The sequence below is a fragment of the Embiotoca jacksoni genome, unplaced genomic scaffold (assembly GCF_022577435.1).
Source record: "Embiotoca jacksoni isolate LCO1_2020_lvr unplaced genomic scaffold, fEmbJac1.0.p SCAF_19, whole genome shotgun sequence".
NCBI classification, from domain to species: domain Eukaryota; kingdom Metazoa; phylum Chordata; class Actinopteri; family Embiotocidae; genus Embiotoca; species Embiotoca jacksoni.
This window is the reverse complement of record NW_027185329.1, coordinates 4,030,147-4,051,514: the sequence shown is the minus strand read 5'-3', so window position 1 is coordinate 4,051,514 and position 21,368 is coordinate 4,030,147. Positions and strand designations below refer to the sequence as shown.

The window sequence follows — 21,368 nt, the reverse complement described above, 5'->3', positions numbered from 1 at the left end:
TCTTGAATGGGAAATCCAACTTGTTTGAATTTTCAGTAGGCTCTGTTGGATACAATGGTTAATATCCATTTGAACATTGACACAAAGGCATAGATAATATTGTGCCCACATAACCGTAGTCATTGCTGGAGTGCAGATTCACATGGGTGGGTTTAGACAGATGTTGGTGTAAGTAAATACGATCTACACAAACAATCCAGCTGTCAATTCACTCCACTTTCTGTCTGAGCACAGGTAAATTATTCTGGTACATGTAGATGGTACGTTTTCATTTTCTTTGAAACTTTTTCAGGAAGCAACTGTGAACACTGTGTTGGTCATAAACAAGTTGAAGGAGTCCATTAATAAGTAATGAATAAAAATGAGATGCCGTGAAGAACTGTGTGACTAGAGGTATTGTTAAAGTGAATTAATAGAGTAATTATTATTTTCATAGATTCAGCTATGGATTATGGATGATGAGAGCCCAAAGAGGCGTCTTCAGATCTGTCCAAACCCAAAAGATACCCTTTTGATGATCATATGATATTATATAGTTACCAATTGATTTTCTTGTTGCTGGGACTAACGACGATGGACTCCCACGTCACGTTTTAATTCACCGTTAGTCCTCCAAACTTTGTGCTTACGTGGCATTTAGACTTTACGTTTGGTAAACCCGTCATGATGTGAGTCCCCGATGCTCTCTCCCGCTCTTCTTCTTCTTTGCAAGGCTTTCCCGCCAACTAAACACCTCACTGCCCCTCACGGGGGAACAGAATGGGTTTAAAGGGTTTACGATTTGTCCACTGTTAGGTCCAACAAAGTTCTGTTCTCACAATATGGCCACATCCTCAACAACAACAACAACAACAACAAACACAGCTTTACAATGTACAGACGGATTCTGTCCACGCAGAGGTGACTCCATGCTGAATTTTTTTTTCTTCGAAATATGACTATAAAACAGCTACAACTGCCAGACAATCAAAAATTTCTGACATGCCGGATATCCAACTGATGGTTTTAGCTACTAGTTTATGTCTAAAAAGTCAAACAAAAAACATAACCTAAAATTCTATTTGATTAAAAAAAGAGACAAAGTGCTTTACAAATGTAGCTAGACATAAATGTTCCAGGCCTGATCGAGCAACGGGACTGCCTCTTGAACCTTTATCAACGGGTGGTCAGTAACACAGCCCTGCATTAAATGCATGAAAGAGGCTGCATGTTGCATGTTGCTTCAGGCAGCGTTAAAATGATGAATGATGCTGCATCCATCACAGTAATAATCACAAATCATCAAGACCTTAGCCTGCTTACAACCTCTCAACGAAGGTATAAACAGATGAAGAGTTATTTTTTGTAACCACTCATTCAAGACAGACAGAGCTAAGGAGTGTGTGGACTGACAAATAACTAGTACAGACTTCCACAGCATCTCTGTGGCAATGACGTGCTTTTTTTTTTTTTTTCCTTTTTCGTATACGAGACTGTTTGCAACTTAAGTGTGAAGATTCAGAGTTAAAACCTGCAGCAGCAAAGTGTCACTTCACTCCTCGTTAGTGTGAGCATGAAATAGTGTTTAAAGGCGGTAATACACAATTTGTTCAAATATACCTTTTTGATCGCTGTGAATCGTGATGGCGAGGTTTGATGGTGCGCAGGTATGTGGGAGTGAAGTGTCTCACCCTTGACTGACTGGCCGGGATTCGCCTTGTGATGCCCACGTCGCCGTGGCGATGGCATCGTGTTAGAATATTTTTCCACAGCGGCTTTGTGTCGTGACTAGTGGGCTTCGCACCAGCGTAATCTTGCCGAACTGCCTCCTCGCTCTGACTGTTCTCCTCATGTCTCTCTCTGTCCAGACAGGGAAGGTGTCTGTGGTTGTTATGCTCTGCAACAAGCTGTGTCTGCTCGGTACTGGTAGTAACTGGTGCTGATATGGTGGGACAAAGGCTGTTATCATCATTGCAGGGGAGATGAGTCACCTCTTCAACTTTACAGCTTGTTTTAGCTGTGATTGTCTTGCGTCCTGCTAGCTTTCACTGCTTGCACTGTAGCTCTCCGTCCGATGAATCAGTAGAGTTTATGTGAAGTTGCATGTGTTGTTTTTGCAGTGCATGTGTGCCCTTCTGACAAAGAGAACTACTGTCTGCATACTGGCATGTGCAAAACCTTAGTGGTGGAAAGAACTGCACTAAAGTCGAATTTTGAGAGACTTGTACTTTACTTGAGTATTTCTATTTGATGCTACTTTATGTTTCCACTCCACGACATTTGATGGTTGCAGTCACTCGTTGCTTTTAAAATGACAGCATGATTATTTCTCAGGGAAAAAAAAAATGCATGTGAAATTGTGCCTGAAACAGTAAATCAAGATAAAACTGTACATTTTAGAGTGGCTTTTTTTTTTTTATTGTGACCAGTCCAAGGTGCACCTGTGTAATAATCATGTTGTTTAATCAGCATCTTGAGGTGCCACACCTGTCAGATGGATGGATTGTCTGGGCTCTCTACAATGAATTTGACCAAATTTGTGAACCAAATTTGAAATAAATATACTTTTCCTGTGCATAGAAGAAGTCTGAAATGTTTTTCCTCAACTCGTGAAAAATTAGAGCAAAAATGTGTTTTATATTTTTGTTGAAAGAAGTTATCAGAAGCAGCACTGATCGTTAGGGATAGTTCATTCTGATGGTCATCACCATCACATCCGATTGAGTTGTACAATGCTCCAGATAAACAACATGATAAATTCTCTCTTTGGGTACTTCCCAGCCACCATAGTTTGTAGCATTCAAGTAATCTCTTGATTCACATTCAACAACCTGTCTCCGCCCGACTGTTGCTCAGTCTTTGCTGTGATTATAGTTTGAAAACCCTGTTTGCGGTAAGGTTCACACCAATCAGCAACCAGAGGCGGCAGTTAAGTGTGACAATGTTAAAGTAGTTGTCGGTAGAGTTTTTGACAGAGAGGTACGCGGTGGTCAATGCTGATTGGTTAAAGGCCGCTCAAATAGCTTCAAAATTAAACTGAGGTTCACACCTATTAGGATGCAACGACTGGAAACAATCCTCAGTGGATTGTGGCCAGACCTGGATATTCATGCAGGGAATTTGGATCTAAACAATTGGAAAGGCAGTTTGGATTTGTGATATTCGAGAATTTAGTCGTGACGTAATCTTACTTTTATATTTATGTTGTCCTAGTCATCTTATAGTGAGTTTAAGCAATACAGAAATATTTCCTTTTGAGTATTTTACAGATGAAACTTCCTACAAGAATTATGAGTGGTTTTTTTTTTTCAAATCAGTGAAAAATGATTTTGCTTACTTTTACTGCCCTGGCAGAAACGCATTCCTCGAAGATGTATTGGTTGTCAATATTTGATCAAATCTGTCAAACTGTGGCGGAAAGTTTGTGGTCAATCTCGGAGCCACTCAACACCGGCCTCACTGTATGCATTTCACCTCACACACTGCACACCTACATTCAGATCCACTACATTGCCATTCAGTCTGCAGAACATTATTCAGTGGGTGTTCATTTAACCACAGTTCATTTTCCTCACCTGAGGGACTGGTTCAGCAGTGTTGCATAAAGCTTGTCAAAATGGTGCTCTTAGCCAGAGCTTTTTAATTAGTGTTTTATGGTAATTTTGGGCAATTGAGTTCCCTGTTACCATAGCAACTGCTGGATGTGCAATTTCCACAGACTGTTAAGGAAAGCTTTAGGGATAAAACTTACGAAAGGGGTGTTTATGCAAATGGAAAAAAAACCTCTAATGCAGGGTGAGGGGAAACATTCAAAACCCTGCAAATGTGGGTAGAGTTCAGAGGGAGAGAAACTGAGACGTCACAGGTTCGTTTTTCACCTGCAGCAGACTGTGTGCATCGGTGTCGAAGTGACCTTGAGCAAAAAAAATGGTAAACCCGATCTGATCACGCCAATGATAAGCATGTTAGCTGAAAGATATCAGTGCGCAGATGGAAAAAAGCCACGGCATGTTATTTGTTTTGACTCAGAGAGGGAAGGGGGAAAAAAAGAGCAGAGTGGAGGATAGAGGAGTGACAGAGGCAGCAGCAGGTGATAGATGGAGTGAACGCATGAATAGAGATCCAGACAGTCATGCACAGCTATCAGCTGGCAGTAAAAAAAAAGAGCGATTGACTCCCGGCCAGAGCAAGAGAGCGAGAGAAAGAGAGAGGGATGACAGAAAGATGGAGAGGTTGTTCCAGATAGCAGCAGGTCTCACAGTGTGTACAGAGAGAGTTTTTCAGGTGAAGGTGAACCGTTCTCTTGCAATCAGGACTGTGTGATCTGAATTCATTACGTTGTGGGGAGAAAAAAAAATCTACACAACGCCGCATGTGGGGTTTCAGTAATTCATCTCAGGACAAAAGTCACAAGTTAACTGTTTGTTTTAGCGGTAAAGGCTGGATTTAGGATTAAAGTTTAAATTATAAAGTGGTTCAGGCTGGAGTTAAGAAACAGCTACCAATACAGAGCATCTTTCAGCTCATTGTTTTGACTTTACAGCCAGGAACGTTGCACTTGTTTTCTGCAAAAACCAACTGCAGTCTATCTGCCCAGCACCAAACAGCAGACAAACACAGTTGGTAACAAGCTGGTCAACAAAGCAGAGCATTTAGGAGCCAGATATCGCCTGCAGGATTTGAGAGGCAGAACTAAAAAAAAAAAAAAAAAATAGTAATTTAATTTCTTCCAGGTGGACATGACAATGAATCTTGCTCTGTTTCTTGCAGATCTGTTAATATCTATCCATAATGTTATCACTTAATCCATAACAACCTTTTACACGATCATATGCCAGTGTTTTGTTCCAAGTCAATCGTCCAGAAAAGAAGAAAAAAGATCTTTTAAAAGAAGTTATACCTGCACGAGTTGTAAGCAGCTATACTTAAGTCTTTCTCAGATTGTATTTTTTTAAGGGTTTTTAGAAGGTCTGAAGAAGTGAAACTATCTCGTATCTCTCTTTTAAAAAAGGCAAATATCAGACAAACCCCTGACTGGAAACCCACTTGTTAAAACCTCTGGGCTTTGGAGAGCACCACATCTGTATACTCGTGCTGGATTTACATTCAGGTGACACTGTAAAGAGATGTGGATCAGACTGTACTGTACGCTGTGGTACAGTACAGTCTGATCCACATCTCTTTACATCTCTTTACAGTGCATCGAATATTCAGCATGGGTTCATATTTTGTGTCTAAAATGTTAAAACAAATTAACCTGAAACTTTTAATAAAAAGAGTCGCTCTGTTCTTAGTATGAACTAGAAATAGTTCAAAGCTTCTAGGTCAACAGTTTGAACAGTTTTTAATGTTAGTTGTGTGCGTGTGTGTGTGTGTGTGTGTGTGTGTGTGTGTGTGTGCGTGTGTGTGTGTGTGTGTGTGTGTGTGTATGTGTGTGTGTGTGTGTGTGTGCATCTTCTCTGGGCTTCTCTGTCTTTCTGGCTCTGAGCATTGGACGAGCTCCTGGTACACCAGCATGTCAAGGTGACCTTAAATAAATAACTAAATAACACACACACCCTCCCCCAACACACACACACACACACACACACACACACACACACACACACACACACGCGCGCGCGCACACACACACACACACACACGGATACACTCTTACAGACACCAAGGTCTGAGTTTAAAAGCGTCTTTGACTGTCATTCGTCTTAATTGCTCACTGTAATTATAATTCTCTTTCACAGCATCACAATGAATTCTGTTTGGTTTTAAAACTAATAAGAAACAAGATGAGTCGCTTATGTAAAAGAGCAGTCCATACCTTTTCTTCACTAACTTATCAGAGGAAGTCTGTACAGATTAACACGTTCACCTCAGAGAGCGTGTGTGTGTGTGTGTGTGTGTGTGTGTGTGTGTGTGTGTGTGTGTGTGTGTGTGTGTGTGTGTGTGAAATTCTTTATGGTAGAGAACCATCTGAAACAGAAAGTTTTTTTTTTGTATTTTGATCCACAACAATGCATCACAAGGGCAGGCAGAATAAACTACAGCGTCAAAAAAAAAAGTTTTTTTACTTTGTCTTAAGCTGTACACTTTATCATTGACAGGAAATCAAAGGTTATTTTAGTTATCTTTGTGGAGAATGTTAGAAAAAAATCTTGCCGAGTTTATTTCTTAGATTTTCATCGAGAGGTCACTGCAAAAATAAAAAGTTCACATTCTTAACAATACGTATTTATGTTCTCCCGTGAACTACCAGGCACATCCTGTTTAACATTTAAAACAATGACCTGCTCATTTGTAGCATACCTTACACAAAATCACATGTCAATAGTTGTCTTAAACCTGACCTGAAGATGAATTATGCTCAATAAAGAACGTCCAAGCAAGTTCAGAATTTTTCAAGCTGCGATCAAAGTTTCTGTGAAGACTTTGAAGATATGAACGTGTCTGCTGCTGTTAAGGAGTTCGGTCTTTGTGAAAAGACCAACTTCAGTTTTGGAAAAAGGCACAAAGAGTTTCCTCCTTTTGTAATGATGATGGAGAACAGAGAGCACAGTCTGCGGAGGTTCTCTCGTCCTCAAACACGAGACGATGCGTTTATCCTTACAATGAATCACCTGGAAATTTAAAAATGGATTTAGATCGAGACGTTCCCGTAGACGGGAAACAAAAAAGGAACTGCGCTTGATTTAAGATGGCTTCCCTTTCTGTGTCTTGGTATGGGGTGGGATGGAGGAAGAGAGAGAGAGAGAGAGAAAAGTTCAACACGGAGACAGACGGAAGAAGATGCTGAGAGAGAGCGAAAGAGAGAGAGCGAGAGAGAGAGCGAGAGAGAGGCCTGAAAGGGAACAGGCAGAAGACAGAAAGAGGAAATGTGCCGGGGCGTCTCAGGCAGAAAGAACTGGGCCACTGAGCACAACCCTGGAAGAACAGAGAGGAGGAAAAAAAAAAAAAAAAGAGAAAAGACTGGCCTGGAAAAAGGGGAGAGAAAGTGAGACATGACAGAAGGAGAAGAGCGAGAGGAGAGGCTTCTCTCTGAGAGCTTCACGGATACCGAAGAACAGTTGGACGAGTGGAGCCTCGAAAAGAAAAAACAAATAAGTCGGTCTGGAGATGTTTGAGAACAGCCAGTTGTCTTTCTGTCGATGATGACATCTCTGTACATGAACACATCTGTTTAATAGTCTAACCTCCGATCTTTTAAGGGTGTTTCCAGGTTAGTAGCGCAGTCGTGGCCAATGTTTTATTGATTATGATGAACCACAAGAAATGTAATGATGCAAGAAAACAAAATTGCAGACGAACGTCCGGCTGGATTAGCTTTCCGTTTTAAACATACTGTACATACTGTACATAGCTGTTCACACACCAATTTCCTCGCCCAGTTATGACCTGGTTTTAGCTACCTGTGCAGTGATGCATCACTTTTTTTGTGCTTCACAGCCTGTTTGGTTATCTAACAAACTGTCCTGACAAACATTTCTTTAACTTAGTTCATAAACTATGCATTGAATTTCAGCTAAATTCATTCATTCAGCTATTTCCAACAACTCTGCATTGCCGCTCGCGTAAGTCTACCAGTTTTTGAACACTTTTGATTTATATTTTGAGTCATTAGGGAAATCATTTTATTCAGTTATTTACAACAAAAAAGCAAAGATTAGACAAAAGGTTTAAAAAAATAAACAGCTGTAACTTTCTCTGTATTCTTTCCTAATAACTGCCAAACAAACCCTGGCGAGTGTTGAATGTTCTCTTCTCTCCACACATTTGTATTGACTGTATCAATACAGTTAATTGACCGAAATGATCCAATAAAAGCCAACAAGTCCAACAATATTCAATTTAAAATGATCAATAGAGAACAGAGAAAACAAGCAAATACTCACAACCGAGAGGCCGGTAACGACAAATATTCGGCATTTGTGATCAAACTCATAAAATAAAACCCAGATATGCTCCTCTGGGACAGCACGACTCTCTCTGCTGTTTCCGTCATGCAGCCTTTCTCTGTCGGCCTGTTTGTTTATCTGTCTTTATTGCACACTATTTATATATCCCTCTGTTTGCCTGTCTAACTTTTAGTCTGTCATTTGTCAGCATTTGTTACTGAACGCAGTCACGTCTTAGACTTTGTTTCCTTTGCGGGGTGGGTGTGGGTACCTTTGGTCACATGGGGACACATTGAAAACATCTCCTCAGGGCAATCTGCAGCTGAAGTCTCAGTTTGAGTAACAACAGTTTTGACCCATCTGGTGCTCGTGTATTTGTTCATTCATGCATCTGAGCATAATTGATTGCCACATTTTTGGGTGCAGGTGAACTGTCAGCTGTTCTGTGTTCTGTTGGGTCGGCCGATTGTTATTTTTAGTGCCAGCGATGTAAGGGTCGTTGCGTTTTACAGACGTGCCACCTGGAGCCACAGCGGTCGGCAGATTGGAGTGGCTGCGAGTGTGAAAACGCTCAGACCGGCACTCAGTAAGACTGTGTCGGGATTCCTTGAGACCGTCCTCAGCAGAAAAATTTAAACATTCGGCACTTGTTCAAACACAGACAAATGTTTTCCTCACCGCAGTGTTTTTAGGAATGGTGTGAAAATATAAAGGGGATGACTGGGATTTACATACTGTCCTCTACCAAGACTTGAAGGCAGTCTTTTCTCAACAAAGTTGCTTTAACACCTGTTTTGAATTTAACCCCTTCATTAAGTGTCCCCTACAACACGTTTTCACCTGAGGTACGTTACTCAACCATCGACTGTAAGCAGACGTTGATTCCAGGTCTGAAAAATGAGGCCAACGTGGAAGTGCAGACCTACGCTGACTTTCTGACTCTTTATACCACGTCACCTGACATCTTCCTGTTCTCCCATCACTTCCACTACCCTTCCCCCCATCGAATTGGGTTTATGCTATGATTATGTAGCTCACATGTGAGCACAGATCTTTTTCCCTGTCTATTTTTTGCCGCGCATGAAAAGTAGACACCTATAAAACACCTACAGTATTCTCACGATGACGCACCACGGAAGTGAGGCATGACTCCGCGACCACCACGCACACACCGCTCAGCCAATGTCTCCCAGGCCCGAAGCATAATTATGAGACAGTCGATAACAGCCATTTAATGGGCTGATAACATTGGGTGGTTTTAACTACCTACACTACCAGGAGTGGAGGACGAGTGGCAGATAAAAAAAAATGGCTGTATGTGTCATCTGGGAGGCACTTATAGAACCTGTTGTGTAGCTGTTAAATCCAGTTTGATTCATATGTTGCCTGTGAAACTGTTTCCCAGCTTATCTCCCTCACGTTTCTGGTCTGCTGTTTATAATAACATCTGCATTCGTCACTCTCGATTCCAGTCTTTCTAAATGTGTTCATCCCTTTTGTTTGTACTGTCTTTAAGTGCTCCACATGACCTCTCCTTTCGGAGACATGAAGTCATAAATAAGAATGCAACTTGTCAAATGTGTTGTTTGGTTTTGAGTGGAACAGAAAAGTGAACAGATAAGATGCAGTTCTGCAGCTGACAGCATGAATCCCGGTTCTGCAGATTATACAAACTCACAGGGGTCTGTTCTTTGAAAAGGAGCATCGTTTATATCTTTAAAGAGTCCGTTTGCAAAACAATCAATCTTTAGTCATCCAGTGTAAAAGTATTCCAGTTTTGGGATTTTCTAGTCAGCCACTCTTCCACAGATGATCCCAATAGAAACAGCTCTCCGGTTTTAGAACTAAAGCGCACAAGGTCACTTCCTATCAAACCACTTCACCAGGTCAGGATAACCACCAGCATCTCACGACCTAGTGGAGAAGTGAGTACAGATGCTGGAGGGGTTTCATGTTTTGGCCACATAGTTTTAAGTAATTTTGATAGCTGAGGAACACATGCAGAATAAAATATGCTAAAAAATGAAACCTACTGTAGTTTTACTTTCATTTATCGCTCTGTTGTGCTTATTCCTTGTTCATGTGACATGTGGCTGGAGGAGATCCCACACTGCATTGGATTTGGGGGATAAAACACCCTGAATGTCAAAACTCAATGTCCATTATCAAAGTCAATCCCCTCGACATACACCTGCGCTTCAAACTTAAATAAAATGTCTCCATTCCCGCGCATGCAGAATAGTTTCTGCCAGCAATTAAATCCAGCAGATTTCTACTGATCTCTGCCGACTTTTCAAACACAACATTTGTAAACCATCGAGATCTTGGCCGAGAACAAAAGACAAATAAATCTGAATGTCTGCATGCGTGTGCTGTTGCAGGTAACTGCTGTAAGTGGTTACTTAATGAATGTAAAAAAAAAAAAAGACAGAACAAGCTGTTCATGGCCGTTAGTTAGCTAACCGCCTCCCACATATACAGTCTCACACACACACACTCAAACACACTCAAATTTGCTTGACAATGCGGAGCACCGGGATGTGAAACGAGATCTTTCATTTTCTCTCGCCGTCACCGTCACAAGTAATCATAAACTAAATGAGTCTGCTCGCGTTCGTGCGTGCGGCAGTTATTGTCATTGATGTATGTGTGTTTCACATGTGCTTGTGCGTGACAGCGTGTGACTGTTTAATTGCGAGCGGGTGCAGAAGCCGGGGGTTGAGCGCTGCGGAGTGCGGCACCTCTACAAGAGGCAGGGAGGGAGAGAGACGTGGAGGAGCTGTTCTCAGGCCTTTATTCAGGTGCTATAAAAGTGTCTGATATATCTGAGTCTACGTTAAGCGTCGCCAAATGTGGAGCGATCGCCCACCGAGTGCAGCATGTTCTGTTTTATGACACAGAGAGAGAGAGAAAGAGAGAAAGAGAGAGAGAGAGAAAGAGAATGAGTAAAAATACTCCCAGCTCCTGGGAGACGGTCTCTATGGCAGCGGTTACTATGGCGACGCCAGGGCTGCACGTGAAGTGATGGCTGTCGCGGCACCCTGGGGAGTTCACCCTCTCGAGCTGGCGGACAACACACACACACACGCACGCACGCACGCACGCACGCACGCACACACACACACACACACACACGCACGCACGCACACGCACACACACGTGCCATACTCACAAACACACGCACGCACAAACTTGAATGAAGAGAAACGAGAAGACCACTTGAGGTGAAATTCAGGAAGAGCGGTGACACCGTGCCGACTGCTCGCGAGCAGTGGTGAAAAGTTTACGTTACTACTACTAGTTTTAAGGTACTTTACTTGAGTATTTTCAATTTTATGATATCTTATAATTCTACTCTATTACATTTTAAGGGAAATTTGCACTTTTCACTCAGCTACATTTATATACTTCATAGTTATTTTGCATATTTATCAGATTATTTTTGATAAACAAAAAAAACAAAAAACCTTATCAGGTCATAATAAAAAAAAAGGTAAAACATCTGCCTGTGTTGAAGAACTATTTGATATCGTTTCCAATGCAAATCAACCCATTAAAAAAATATAACCAGAAACTAATGGACACAAACTTTATCATGAAGCATTTTAATGTCAAAATCCATCTTTTATTCATTTTTCTTTTAAGATATAGACATGTTTGTAATACTTATTTAAACACATTAATTTGAATTCAAAACCCATAAAAAAAAATTGGCCTTTAACTACTCGATTATTGACAGGATTTTCTTTATATTAAAGTTGCAGATTAAACTGCCTGCTGGTGTGTAAATGTGCGCGTGCATGTGTGTGGGTGGCTAAATGTGTGTGTGTGTGTGTGTGTGTGTGTGTGTGTGTGTGTGTGTGTGTGTGTGTGTGTGTGTGTGTGTGTGTGTGTGTGTTGCAGCAGCGGCTCTTGTAAAATCCCTCCCTACAACTTTGTTTCTTTTTAATGTCATAACCATTATGCTGATATGAATAAAGCTAAATTATTTGAATGTGTGTGTGTGTGTGTGTGTGTGTTTGTTGGGAGCTTGCACATTTAGCGTTGCCTCTGCAGAGTCAGTCTGCTCCGTCATGCTGTTTCCATAGCAGCAGCGAGCGCCAACACAGCCAACCACGCTCACTTCCTAGTTTCTCCCTATTGGTGCCGGCTCACTCTGACCGTCTTCTCACTTTTTTCTTTCTTTTTTTTTTTTTGGGGGCTACTTGCTCTCTGGGAGTCTGGGCAGCAGGGGATACACTTCAGTGCCCCACCCCTTCACCCCCACCCCCACCCCCACTCCCCTTTACATTCATTCATTCAGGCAGGGTCGACCAGGCTGCTGTTTTCACTGTTAGGTCCACTTTCTTCCACGAAACGTGACTGGACGTGTGCCCAAGTGTTGGTATTCACTGTAAAATCAGTCATCTTGTGGCATCCTTGTATTGTTTCTCTGTTGGTGTGAAATCCATTTTGTACGCTGGATTTCAGAAAACGCAGTTCCCTGTTCTGTGCATCTTTTTTGTCCGCGTTCTTCGGATTTTCTTGGCGTGAAATCAGTCCGTGGAGGTGTCTGTGTCATGAGGTCGTCTCTCATTGTTGCCCACGTAAAACCATCGTCATTGTCCCCACTGTTGTAGGACTTGCCTGGTTAACATCATGTTCTCTTTTCCTTGTGTCTCTGCTTTTGCACCAATTTTTTTGTAATTTTAATCCACTCTGTCTTTGCATAATTAGCTGTTACATCAATAGACATCGAGGGCAAACAGCTCCATTATCCGGAATTAAAATAAAAGAGGCTGTTTAGCAGATTATAGGCTGATATTTAGCTATTGACACATTTTCAGTGCTTTTGAAAGTTTTAAAATACAGTCTGTAATTATTCAAACTTACTTCACCACATGTCTGTGACAAAAACTAATGTTTTAGCTTGTGTGTGACTGATCATTAAATCAATGACTGAGATTTCACAAAAAAAAATTAAAAAAAGGATCAACTAAAGCCAAGCCTCCATAATGAACCTGTAATCATGGGTCTTATCAGCTCTGGTCAGTGTTACAAGGTTTACTTTGGACATTATACTGGGCCATCTGGCTCTTGGCTGGGATGTCAAGTGCTTGATTAGAGGATGCAGTAACTACTAAACCGATTTCACACCTTTTTCCAGTCATGTAGTTTTCAGCCAAGTGAGCAGTCCGAGTCTCTTCTTACTCAGCAAATGAGAAGATCCCCAATGCCAATTCTGCTGTGTAACTATGTCGTAATGAGTCACCTGATTTGGGCACTTGTCTGGTTGGACAGCCACACTGATGCCAAATGTTCTAGAGGAGGTTAAGGCAGGCTGAGTGCACGAGAAGACATGTCCTAAACAAATGTTAGCATTACACTGCATAGTTTCCACTGCTTGGTTTAAGCGTCTTTGTGCAGAGGGTCTCATAGAGACGATACAGTGCAGCAGGATGTGTTGACCTGTAAACGTGCTCCAGGCCGGGACACAGTTGACATAAGTGTTGATTATGGTGGTTTGGCAAGCTGTTTTAAAATTTACTGTGATAGCCTTAGCATGTTTCCCTGATTCAATTCTTCCTCGTCTAAAAGACCATTTCAAATATCCACAACGTCATTCTTCCTATCAGACAAATGACATGCACTTTTGTCATTCATTTCTAAGAGGTTCATCATAAGAAATATCTAAATTTCAGATAACTGAATGATGACTAGTTTTAATTCCAGTTTCAGACAATTTAAAGAAGTTAGAGATATTTCAAATCGGACATATCTGTAACTGTCATTCTGCCTTGTCAAAATGTAATTTCAGATTTCTTCCATTTTAGTTTTGGCTTGGCGAAAAGATGTATCTGCAGTTCACATTGTGGATATATGCAACTACATTGTAGATATCTGTAATGACAAACCGACACATGAAAGTCTAAAGTGATGTTATTTGTCCTCGGAAGAATGTCACTGAATATCTGAAATGTTCCTTTTAATGAGGAACAACTGCATTATGTTAAAAAGGCTTTTTACATGCTCATGCTGTTGCACTTTAGTGTGTTCTTGTAAGAATATGTGACAATGGAAATAGTGGAAAGAATTGAGAAAAAAAATGTGTACTTATGTTACAACTTTTTCCTTTTTAAAGAACAACAACAAATGCATCTCTGCTGTATGGGGAATAAATTGTGGTGTGGTCGCACCGAAATAAAAATAGAGACAAAGTTCTTGTGTAGTTTGTGACCACACAAGAAAAATAATACCATTAACACAAGACATACAGCCATATTTTGAAATTATTTCGATGAAATATTCACTTTTGAGAAGTAAATGGCTTAAAAGGAGTTTCAAAGAGAAATTATTTGATTATATAATTTTTCTTTTAGATGTCAATTTCCATTTTTTTTTTTGTTACAGAATTTTACTCAAAACTTACCGAGATGTTACATTTCATTAATTTAGTCCACAGTGCCTGCTCTTAATTTCAACCATTGAGCTTCACTATTTGTTTTTTTCTTTGTGTTTTCTAAAGTCTAAGGGCAAAGTGAAACACGGGAAGTATTTTTACACTGTGCCATCCTCGTTAAAATCCCACCCGTTCCCCAACGCTAAACAAACCCTGGGTTATTAACTCTGAACACGAGCGGTTAGAAAAGCAGAAGTGGTCTGAAGGTGTGAAAAGCACTGGCTGCCGGGTTTACACGTACAGTACACAAACCGTAAATCCCAACTGGCCTCATTACATCCGCTCTGAGCGTGATTGTGGATAAGGATGTATTGATTTTAATGGTCCGACCCTTTTAGATAAACAGTCCTGGAGGATCTGCGGCCTTTTTTTTCCTTTTTTTTTTTATCAGATTTCACTGGGCTTGCACCAACCTAGAGCAGATAACATGGTGTACTCACAATGCTGGAGATCACTCCGTCTATCGTCCGGATTCATCTGGTCCCGCCGCGGAGCCGGACGTGTATGTGTGTTTATAGACAGATAAAAGCTGCAGGTCTTATCTCTGAGCCTCCTGGTGTCCCTCTGTGCTCTCTACACCTCCTCATTTTCATCTCCTCTCATTCTTTTTCCCTTCCTTGTGCCCCTTTTGACTTCTGTCTCCCTCTCCCTGTACGCCGCTGCTAACTCCCTCCCCCTCCCTCCAGTTATTCTTATTCCCTTTTCCTCAATTCTTTCCCCTGTCCTCTCCTCATCACAGCTCAAGATTAAACAGGAAATTGAAGCGGCCGTCCGATAGCTGAAAATTTGCTCTTTGTTCTGTATGAAAGGGCTGGCATTAAAACGTTTTTATTTGTCAGTAGATTGAGTGTAGTAAGCATTTGGGTTTGAAATGATAAAGCTGAGAGATGAATCTTCACTCAAGGATTTGAATACCCATGGTTAGCCTACTTATGCCATTCAGCCAGTAGTCGTTTTAAATGGAGTTGTGTAATGGAGTGATGTTGTCGCAGAATTACAAAGGATTCAGTCTAATTATATGGTTGTGGCTTGTTGTTTGAAAGGACTGAGAGAGTGTGTGTGTGTGTGTGTGTGTGTGTGTGTGTGTGTGTGTGTGTGTGTGTGTGTGTGTGTGTGTGTGTGTGTGTGTGTGTGTAAGAGACAAAGAGAGTGGAGTCTCAGCCTGATGTGAGCTGGGTAACTGCTGGTTGGCTGGGGATGACTGCATTACCCATCTGCCCCAGTTTTACACCTGCCTGGCAGCAAAAAAGCACATCCATTCAAAGCTCTCAAACTAATGCTGAACCTAAAGGATGAGTTCACATTTTTCTCTATTCTAGATCAATAACACCCATCCCTGTATGTATGTTGTAGCACTTTAATGCTGTAAGAGATGGTGGACAAAATCCACAGTCCTCTATCTGTGTAAAAACACTTTATAAAGCTTAGCTGAAGCTAATATGGAGCTTCAGTTGTCTACGGACATTTCTTTGGTCAGTGCATGATCAAAAACTTTATTACTCTGGAAATTTCCAACTTGATTTGATGGACTCAAGGCGCTTCCAGATTAGGTACAAGTGCTCTCTGATGATTGCCTTCCCTACCAACTCCCCCACTGGCCAGCATTCACATATGGTCCATACTCGAGGAAGCTTACCTCATCATCAAGCGACACTTGTAAACATACTAAAAATGAGTGAATATTTGTGTCTGGCACACTCCACTGGGGATTGTTTCCAGTTGTTGCATCCTACTCGTCGTAGACATCGGGTTAATTTTTTAAACGACTGGAGCAGCCGTTAATCAATCGGCATTCATTGTTGTTCACAGAAACTCCACCATTGTGGGAACTACATTTAGAAAACGTTCATCTTCAATGTCATCGCACTTAGCCACCCCCACTGGTTCCTGATTGGTCCGCCCTTCAGAGTGGCTGAGCTAAACTTAAAGTGCACCGGGTTTCCAAACCATAATTGAAGGCTGTGGCCACAAAAAGATGTCACCAATTCCAATAAATAGATCTCCTACAGTCAATCTTAAAATACTTAATGTTGCTGCTGAGTCTGTTTTAGATGCACAGAGTTCTATGTAGTTGGTTTTGTGTGCTGTCATCTAACTAAATATCTAGTAAATGTTCAATTTCAGCATGATGCCAAAGCAATCCTTGGCCTTGGCCTGGTTTAGGTTTATTTTACATCTGATATGTTGACAGGGAGTTGATCGTTGTACCGTGTACAGTATGCAAACTTCACTTACCACAACACCTGGACATTAGATTTAAACAAACTCAAATATGAGAGAGTGGAAGCATCCACAGACTTCTAAAACATCTCACTCGCTTCAAGTTAACCTCAGAAGGTATTTTTACACAGAAAGATGTTGTACTACACCTTTTACATTTCAACCATATTAAAAAGGAATTTATTTACAGCCAGCATGGACAAGAGCAACAATTTGAACTAGCAGAAAGTCATTGTAAATGTGGGCATATGAAAGCTAAATAAAGTCTGCTGCTCTCCAGCTTTTCAAATACCTGACAATGCAGCCGTCACTTGGAACTGCTTCTTGGCGGCAGAAGAGAAAACAATGAATTGAATTGAAAAAAAAAAAAAAATAGATGTTTGGAGTATAGGTGAATCATCGTATGATTTATATCATGAGAAGACACAAATTTGTTGGATTTGTCTATATACGTATGATACCTTGTTTGGTTTTAGAGCACATGTGAAATGACACCGAGTAACATCAAATATTGAACATTGGCAGGACTTTAATCAGGGAGTAAACACAGTACCTGCAAGGTGCTGTGACAGTTTTCATTTTTTTATGTGTATCCAACGTGACTGCTGGTGTTGCTGTAAGTGACGTGATGATTGTGGTGTTGGGCGTTAACCCGAAGCCATTCAGAAAATGTGGTTGTCTATTACTGACGTCTTATCTGGAAATTCGCTTCATCCTTCAATCAAACATTGGTTGTCTACGTTTGCTCATCCTCTGCAGACCTGTGAAGGCCAGGAGCCTAACTCATAATGTAAGATGCAAGATCTCCAATGTCTTATTGGAACCATAGATGATACGTGTCTTCTGATGAGTCACGTGTGTGTTCAGTCAGTTTAACGCTGATGGATACGGAGTCATATGAGCGCTGTCATTTTTACACCCTCTGGCTTAAATTAACACCAACAAATTATCTCGGCACATCATGAAGATGTTTGTAGAAGGTGTTTTGTGAAAATGTGTTCCTTTGTGTGTTTATTTATTTCATTACTCATCAAAAGCTCAGAAATCTGTCAACAGTGATGAATGCAGTTCACATGGTTGTTATCAGGAAATTATTTTAGAACTTTTTTGAGAAAATCCCCCTCCTTAATTTTAATACCAGCTCCACAGTTAATCTCTGCAGCAAACACATTTTGGATGCTAGTTTGGTACATCAGAGCCTTTGTTGTCTGTGAGTGACTTCGCCTGGCCATGGACACGAGACACTGACTACATATAACAAGCCTGTTGATGTTCATGAGTTTCAGACCCCCTGAAATGAATCTTAACAACATGTCTCTCCTCTTCTTCTTCTTCTTGCCCTCACAGTGCAGTGTCTGGAAATGACCACGAAGCGGAAGCTGATTGGCCGGCTGGTGCCGTGCCGTTGTTTCCGTGGTGAAGAGGAAGTGATCTCAGTGTTGGACTACTCCCACTGCAGTCTGCAGCAGGTCCCCAAGGAAATCTTCAGCTTTGAGAGAACTCTGGAGGAGCTCTACCTAGACGCCAACCAGATTGAGGAACTACCCAAGGTAGCGCAGACTCATGCGTTAACTCCTTCCTGCCCTGACCGTTCTTTCATTTACCTTTCTTACATTATTTTAAACGTTGCCCTACGACCACTCAACTCCTCCAGCAGGTATCCTCCAGGCCTGAAAAATGAAGGCACTGCAGAAGTACCAGAAATTGCAGTTCCTCAAAATAGCCACTTGAGGTGAAAATGTACAAGAACGGTTTTGCTGTCTACAGCTAATATCCCTGTTCGTCAGAATTGTAGGGGGTGATTTTTTTTTTTTTTTTTTTTAAACAAACTCAGCTAAATTGAATTTTAGTAAGGCTTAAAGTTATGCATAATTAAAGGCAGGGCTGCTTTAAGTGACAGGTGGGTGTCGTCACAGTTGGCAGGCCGCCTGCAGGTTTCAACAACCAGGCTTCATTTGGTCCGCCTTTGCTCACCAACCACCTGTTGACGCTAACTCATCGTCCCCTCATTTGTAACCCCTCTTATTATTTTTCACTGTAACTGATAATCAAAGAAGTCGACAAACGTTGATACATCCCCTGTTGTGTGAGCCCTTTCATTTGCTTCAGCTCATCCTGGCAGAAACGGATGATCCGAGCCACAGGTATCCCCTGAGGTTGGTGTCAAAGCTGTGCAGTTAGTTCCCCATTTCAAGAGGTTTTTTATACTGTACACTCATGTTTTCAGTCTCAGGTTATTTCTTTCATGACTGTACTTTGATTGTACACCAGCTGATCAACTCAGCTGTGCTGTGAAAAGAACGCTAATCTCAGTGTTTACATGTGTATGTCAGTAAGTCATTAGGGCTCTTCCTCAGGGGACCATCACAATATTCAATACAGTCAATAATTGTTGAGATCATTCACTCGGGAAAGCTGTGAAGATTTTCCTTACAGAAACCAAGGGTTAAAGTCGGAGGCGGTCACATATTGTACAAATTGTAAGGGGGCTACATAACATAATATTTCCTTGACTCGACTAAGTGATTGAAAAAGCTGTCTCTACAGGAAGTTAACACAACAGCGAGCTACATTAAACCTTGGGATGATAAAGAAAGTCACTCCCTGTCTTCATCCAAACCACATGTGAGGCAAAATGTCCTTCTAATATTTCAAGGAGAATTACAGGTGGTGTTCATAAGAGGGCCGTCACATTTTATTGACATCCTGTCCTGGTTTAAATGACGAAGATGTTGAATTGGATTTCTAAATATAGTCTGCATGAATGGAGACAGTCTAATAGGACTGTGTGAGGGGCAGGCCAAACATGCATTCACCTGACAAAACCAAATCAGCTCAGCCTCGACAATGTGTATGACTGCCAAGATTGTATAAGAGCTATTGATTGATTGGCCTTTGTGTAAGTGAGCCGGACAGCTCCTTATGTGTGTGAGAACGTAAGTGGCTGTGTGTCTGAGTGTTGTGGCCTGGCATGCCCTGTTGGCTCAGAGCAGTCCTTCCCATGTAGCGCTTGCTTTTTTGCTGAGGAGCCAAATGTGACTGAGTAAATGTGGCTGTAATCTTGGCAGGTTAGTAAAATATACGAACTGGGTGATCTAAAATGATTTTGTCCAAAAATACACAAACATATTTATACTTTTCAGTTGATGATTTATTTACAAAGATTTCTTTTTTACATCTTCCTGTCATTGTTGTTGTCCCAAGTCAGTTGATTTGGAAACATTCAAGTGCCTGTGTGTGACTGTTATAATTAAACTAGAACAAAGTGGTAGCCGCAGGAGAAAGTCTTAAAGATACCTTTGTGGTAGTAAGAACAAAAACTGTGTTTTATAAGGAACACGTTTATTCAAACTTTTACAACACCTGTGACAATTTCTTTTCACTACTTATTCAAAATGAGGTCCATCACTCACTTGAGTTTTTCCCTTATGTTGTATTTATATATTTGCAGCATTTCCGAGTCTGAAATTTCTGTAATTTTTGATATTTATGTAGTTGAAGCATTTTTTTTGCATGATCTTTCAGTCCTGTTTATGGTTTTCTACTTAGGCTGCAATTCACTGGATGTTTTTGTTTCACTCGAGTATGTGTTTTGTCCTCAGGGGCCACCGTATAGAGAAGATAACGTTTGCATTATTCATAGAATAAAATGCAGCGAAAATGTCATAACTTTACACAACATTAAGTGGTGCATGCCTCCAGCTGCCTTTCTACGCTCTGTCCTTTAGCACACCTCTCTATACGAAGTGTGTAGGATTTTCGCCAACAGACTAAAATATTTCTTTGTCATCCCTCTGTGTTACCATAGCAACTCTTCAACTGCCAGGCCTTGAAGAAGCTGAGCATGCCTGATAACGACCTGTCCAACCTGCCTACCACCATCGCCAGCCTGGTTAACCTCAAAGAGCTAGACATCAGTAAAAACGGTAAAAAATGTCATGTAAACACAGATGAGCTGTCCAACCTGAAAATATACAATCAAAAAAATTAAGTAAAATGAAGTTTTACTGTAAACTTACCACTGCTGATGGCAATCATGGAGATTGTTGAGATCTCCATTTAAAACGTGTCATTTCCAGATATTTCCAGTATATGATGCAGAGCCGTTGAGAGAACTCGTGAGCTTCCTTGCATATTTTAAACAGCTGAGGAAATACACCTCATAACCACAATAAACTCACATTGGAAATATGAGCAAAATAAGACACACTGTGATGCTGTCTAAACATTTATGAAGCAAAATCCTGCCACATATCAAGACATTTCCTCTAACTGTCTCTCCAACAGGAATCCAGGAGTTTCCAGATAACATAAAATGCTGTAAAGGCCTGTCTGTGGTGGAAGCCAGCGTCAACCCCATTACCAAGTAAGACACTTGATCACTCCATCACTTCATGTTTAGCGGGTTTAACATAATGCTTTACAGCTTGTTAATATGAACATTTATCTCGTGGATTACAGCCTGAGGGAAATCACAGGCTATAAATATAAAAACAAACATCTTTCCAACACTTTTCAATCGGCACATTTAAAGTTGTGAAATATTTTCCATTGGAGAAAAAAAAGTGCTCCAAAGAGTTCCAGGTTTGGTTGACGGCAACATTTTTATCAAGTAGTTTGAGTAAACGTGGACTCTGTTCAAGATCAAATGGTTTGTTTAATGGATTTCCCTCATTGGAGCAGATTTTTCTCTCTCACAGCCCAAGAGATCGACTCTGCTCTTGTTTTGTTTTAAATTGGCTTTTACATGTTCAGATTTATACATTTCTAACACCACATTAAGGCTACATATTTCATCATCTACAGACCCTATGTAACCACACCTGCATGGTCATGTCCTG

General features: G+C 41.0%; 1 protein-coding gene across 14 annotated transcripts in view; it reads left to right on the top strand.

Moving 5' to 3' along the window:
- Positions 1-21,368, top strand: part of lrrc7 (leucine rich repeat containing 7) — a 115,220-nt gene that overhangs the window by 54,174 nt on the left and 39,678 nt on the right. For all 14 annotated transcript variants that reach the window (XM_069153071.1, XM_069153072.1, XM_069153081.1 and 11 more), the window contains 3 exons: positions 17,875-18,077; positions 20,336-20,453; positions 20,815-20,893. In XM_069153071.1, coding sequence (XP_069009172.1) covers positions 17,889-18,077; positions 20,336-20,453; positions 20,815-20,893 — 386 coding nt within the window. In that variant the 5' untranslated portion in view covers positions 17,875-17,888. The remainder of the gene's footprint in view (positions 1-17,874; positions 18,078-20,335; positions 20,454-20,814; positions 20,894-21,368) is intronic.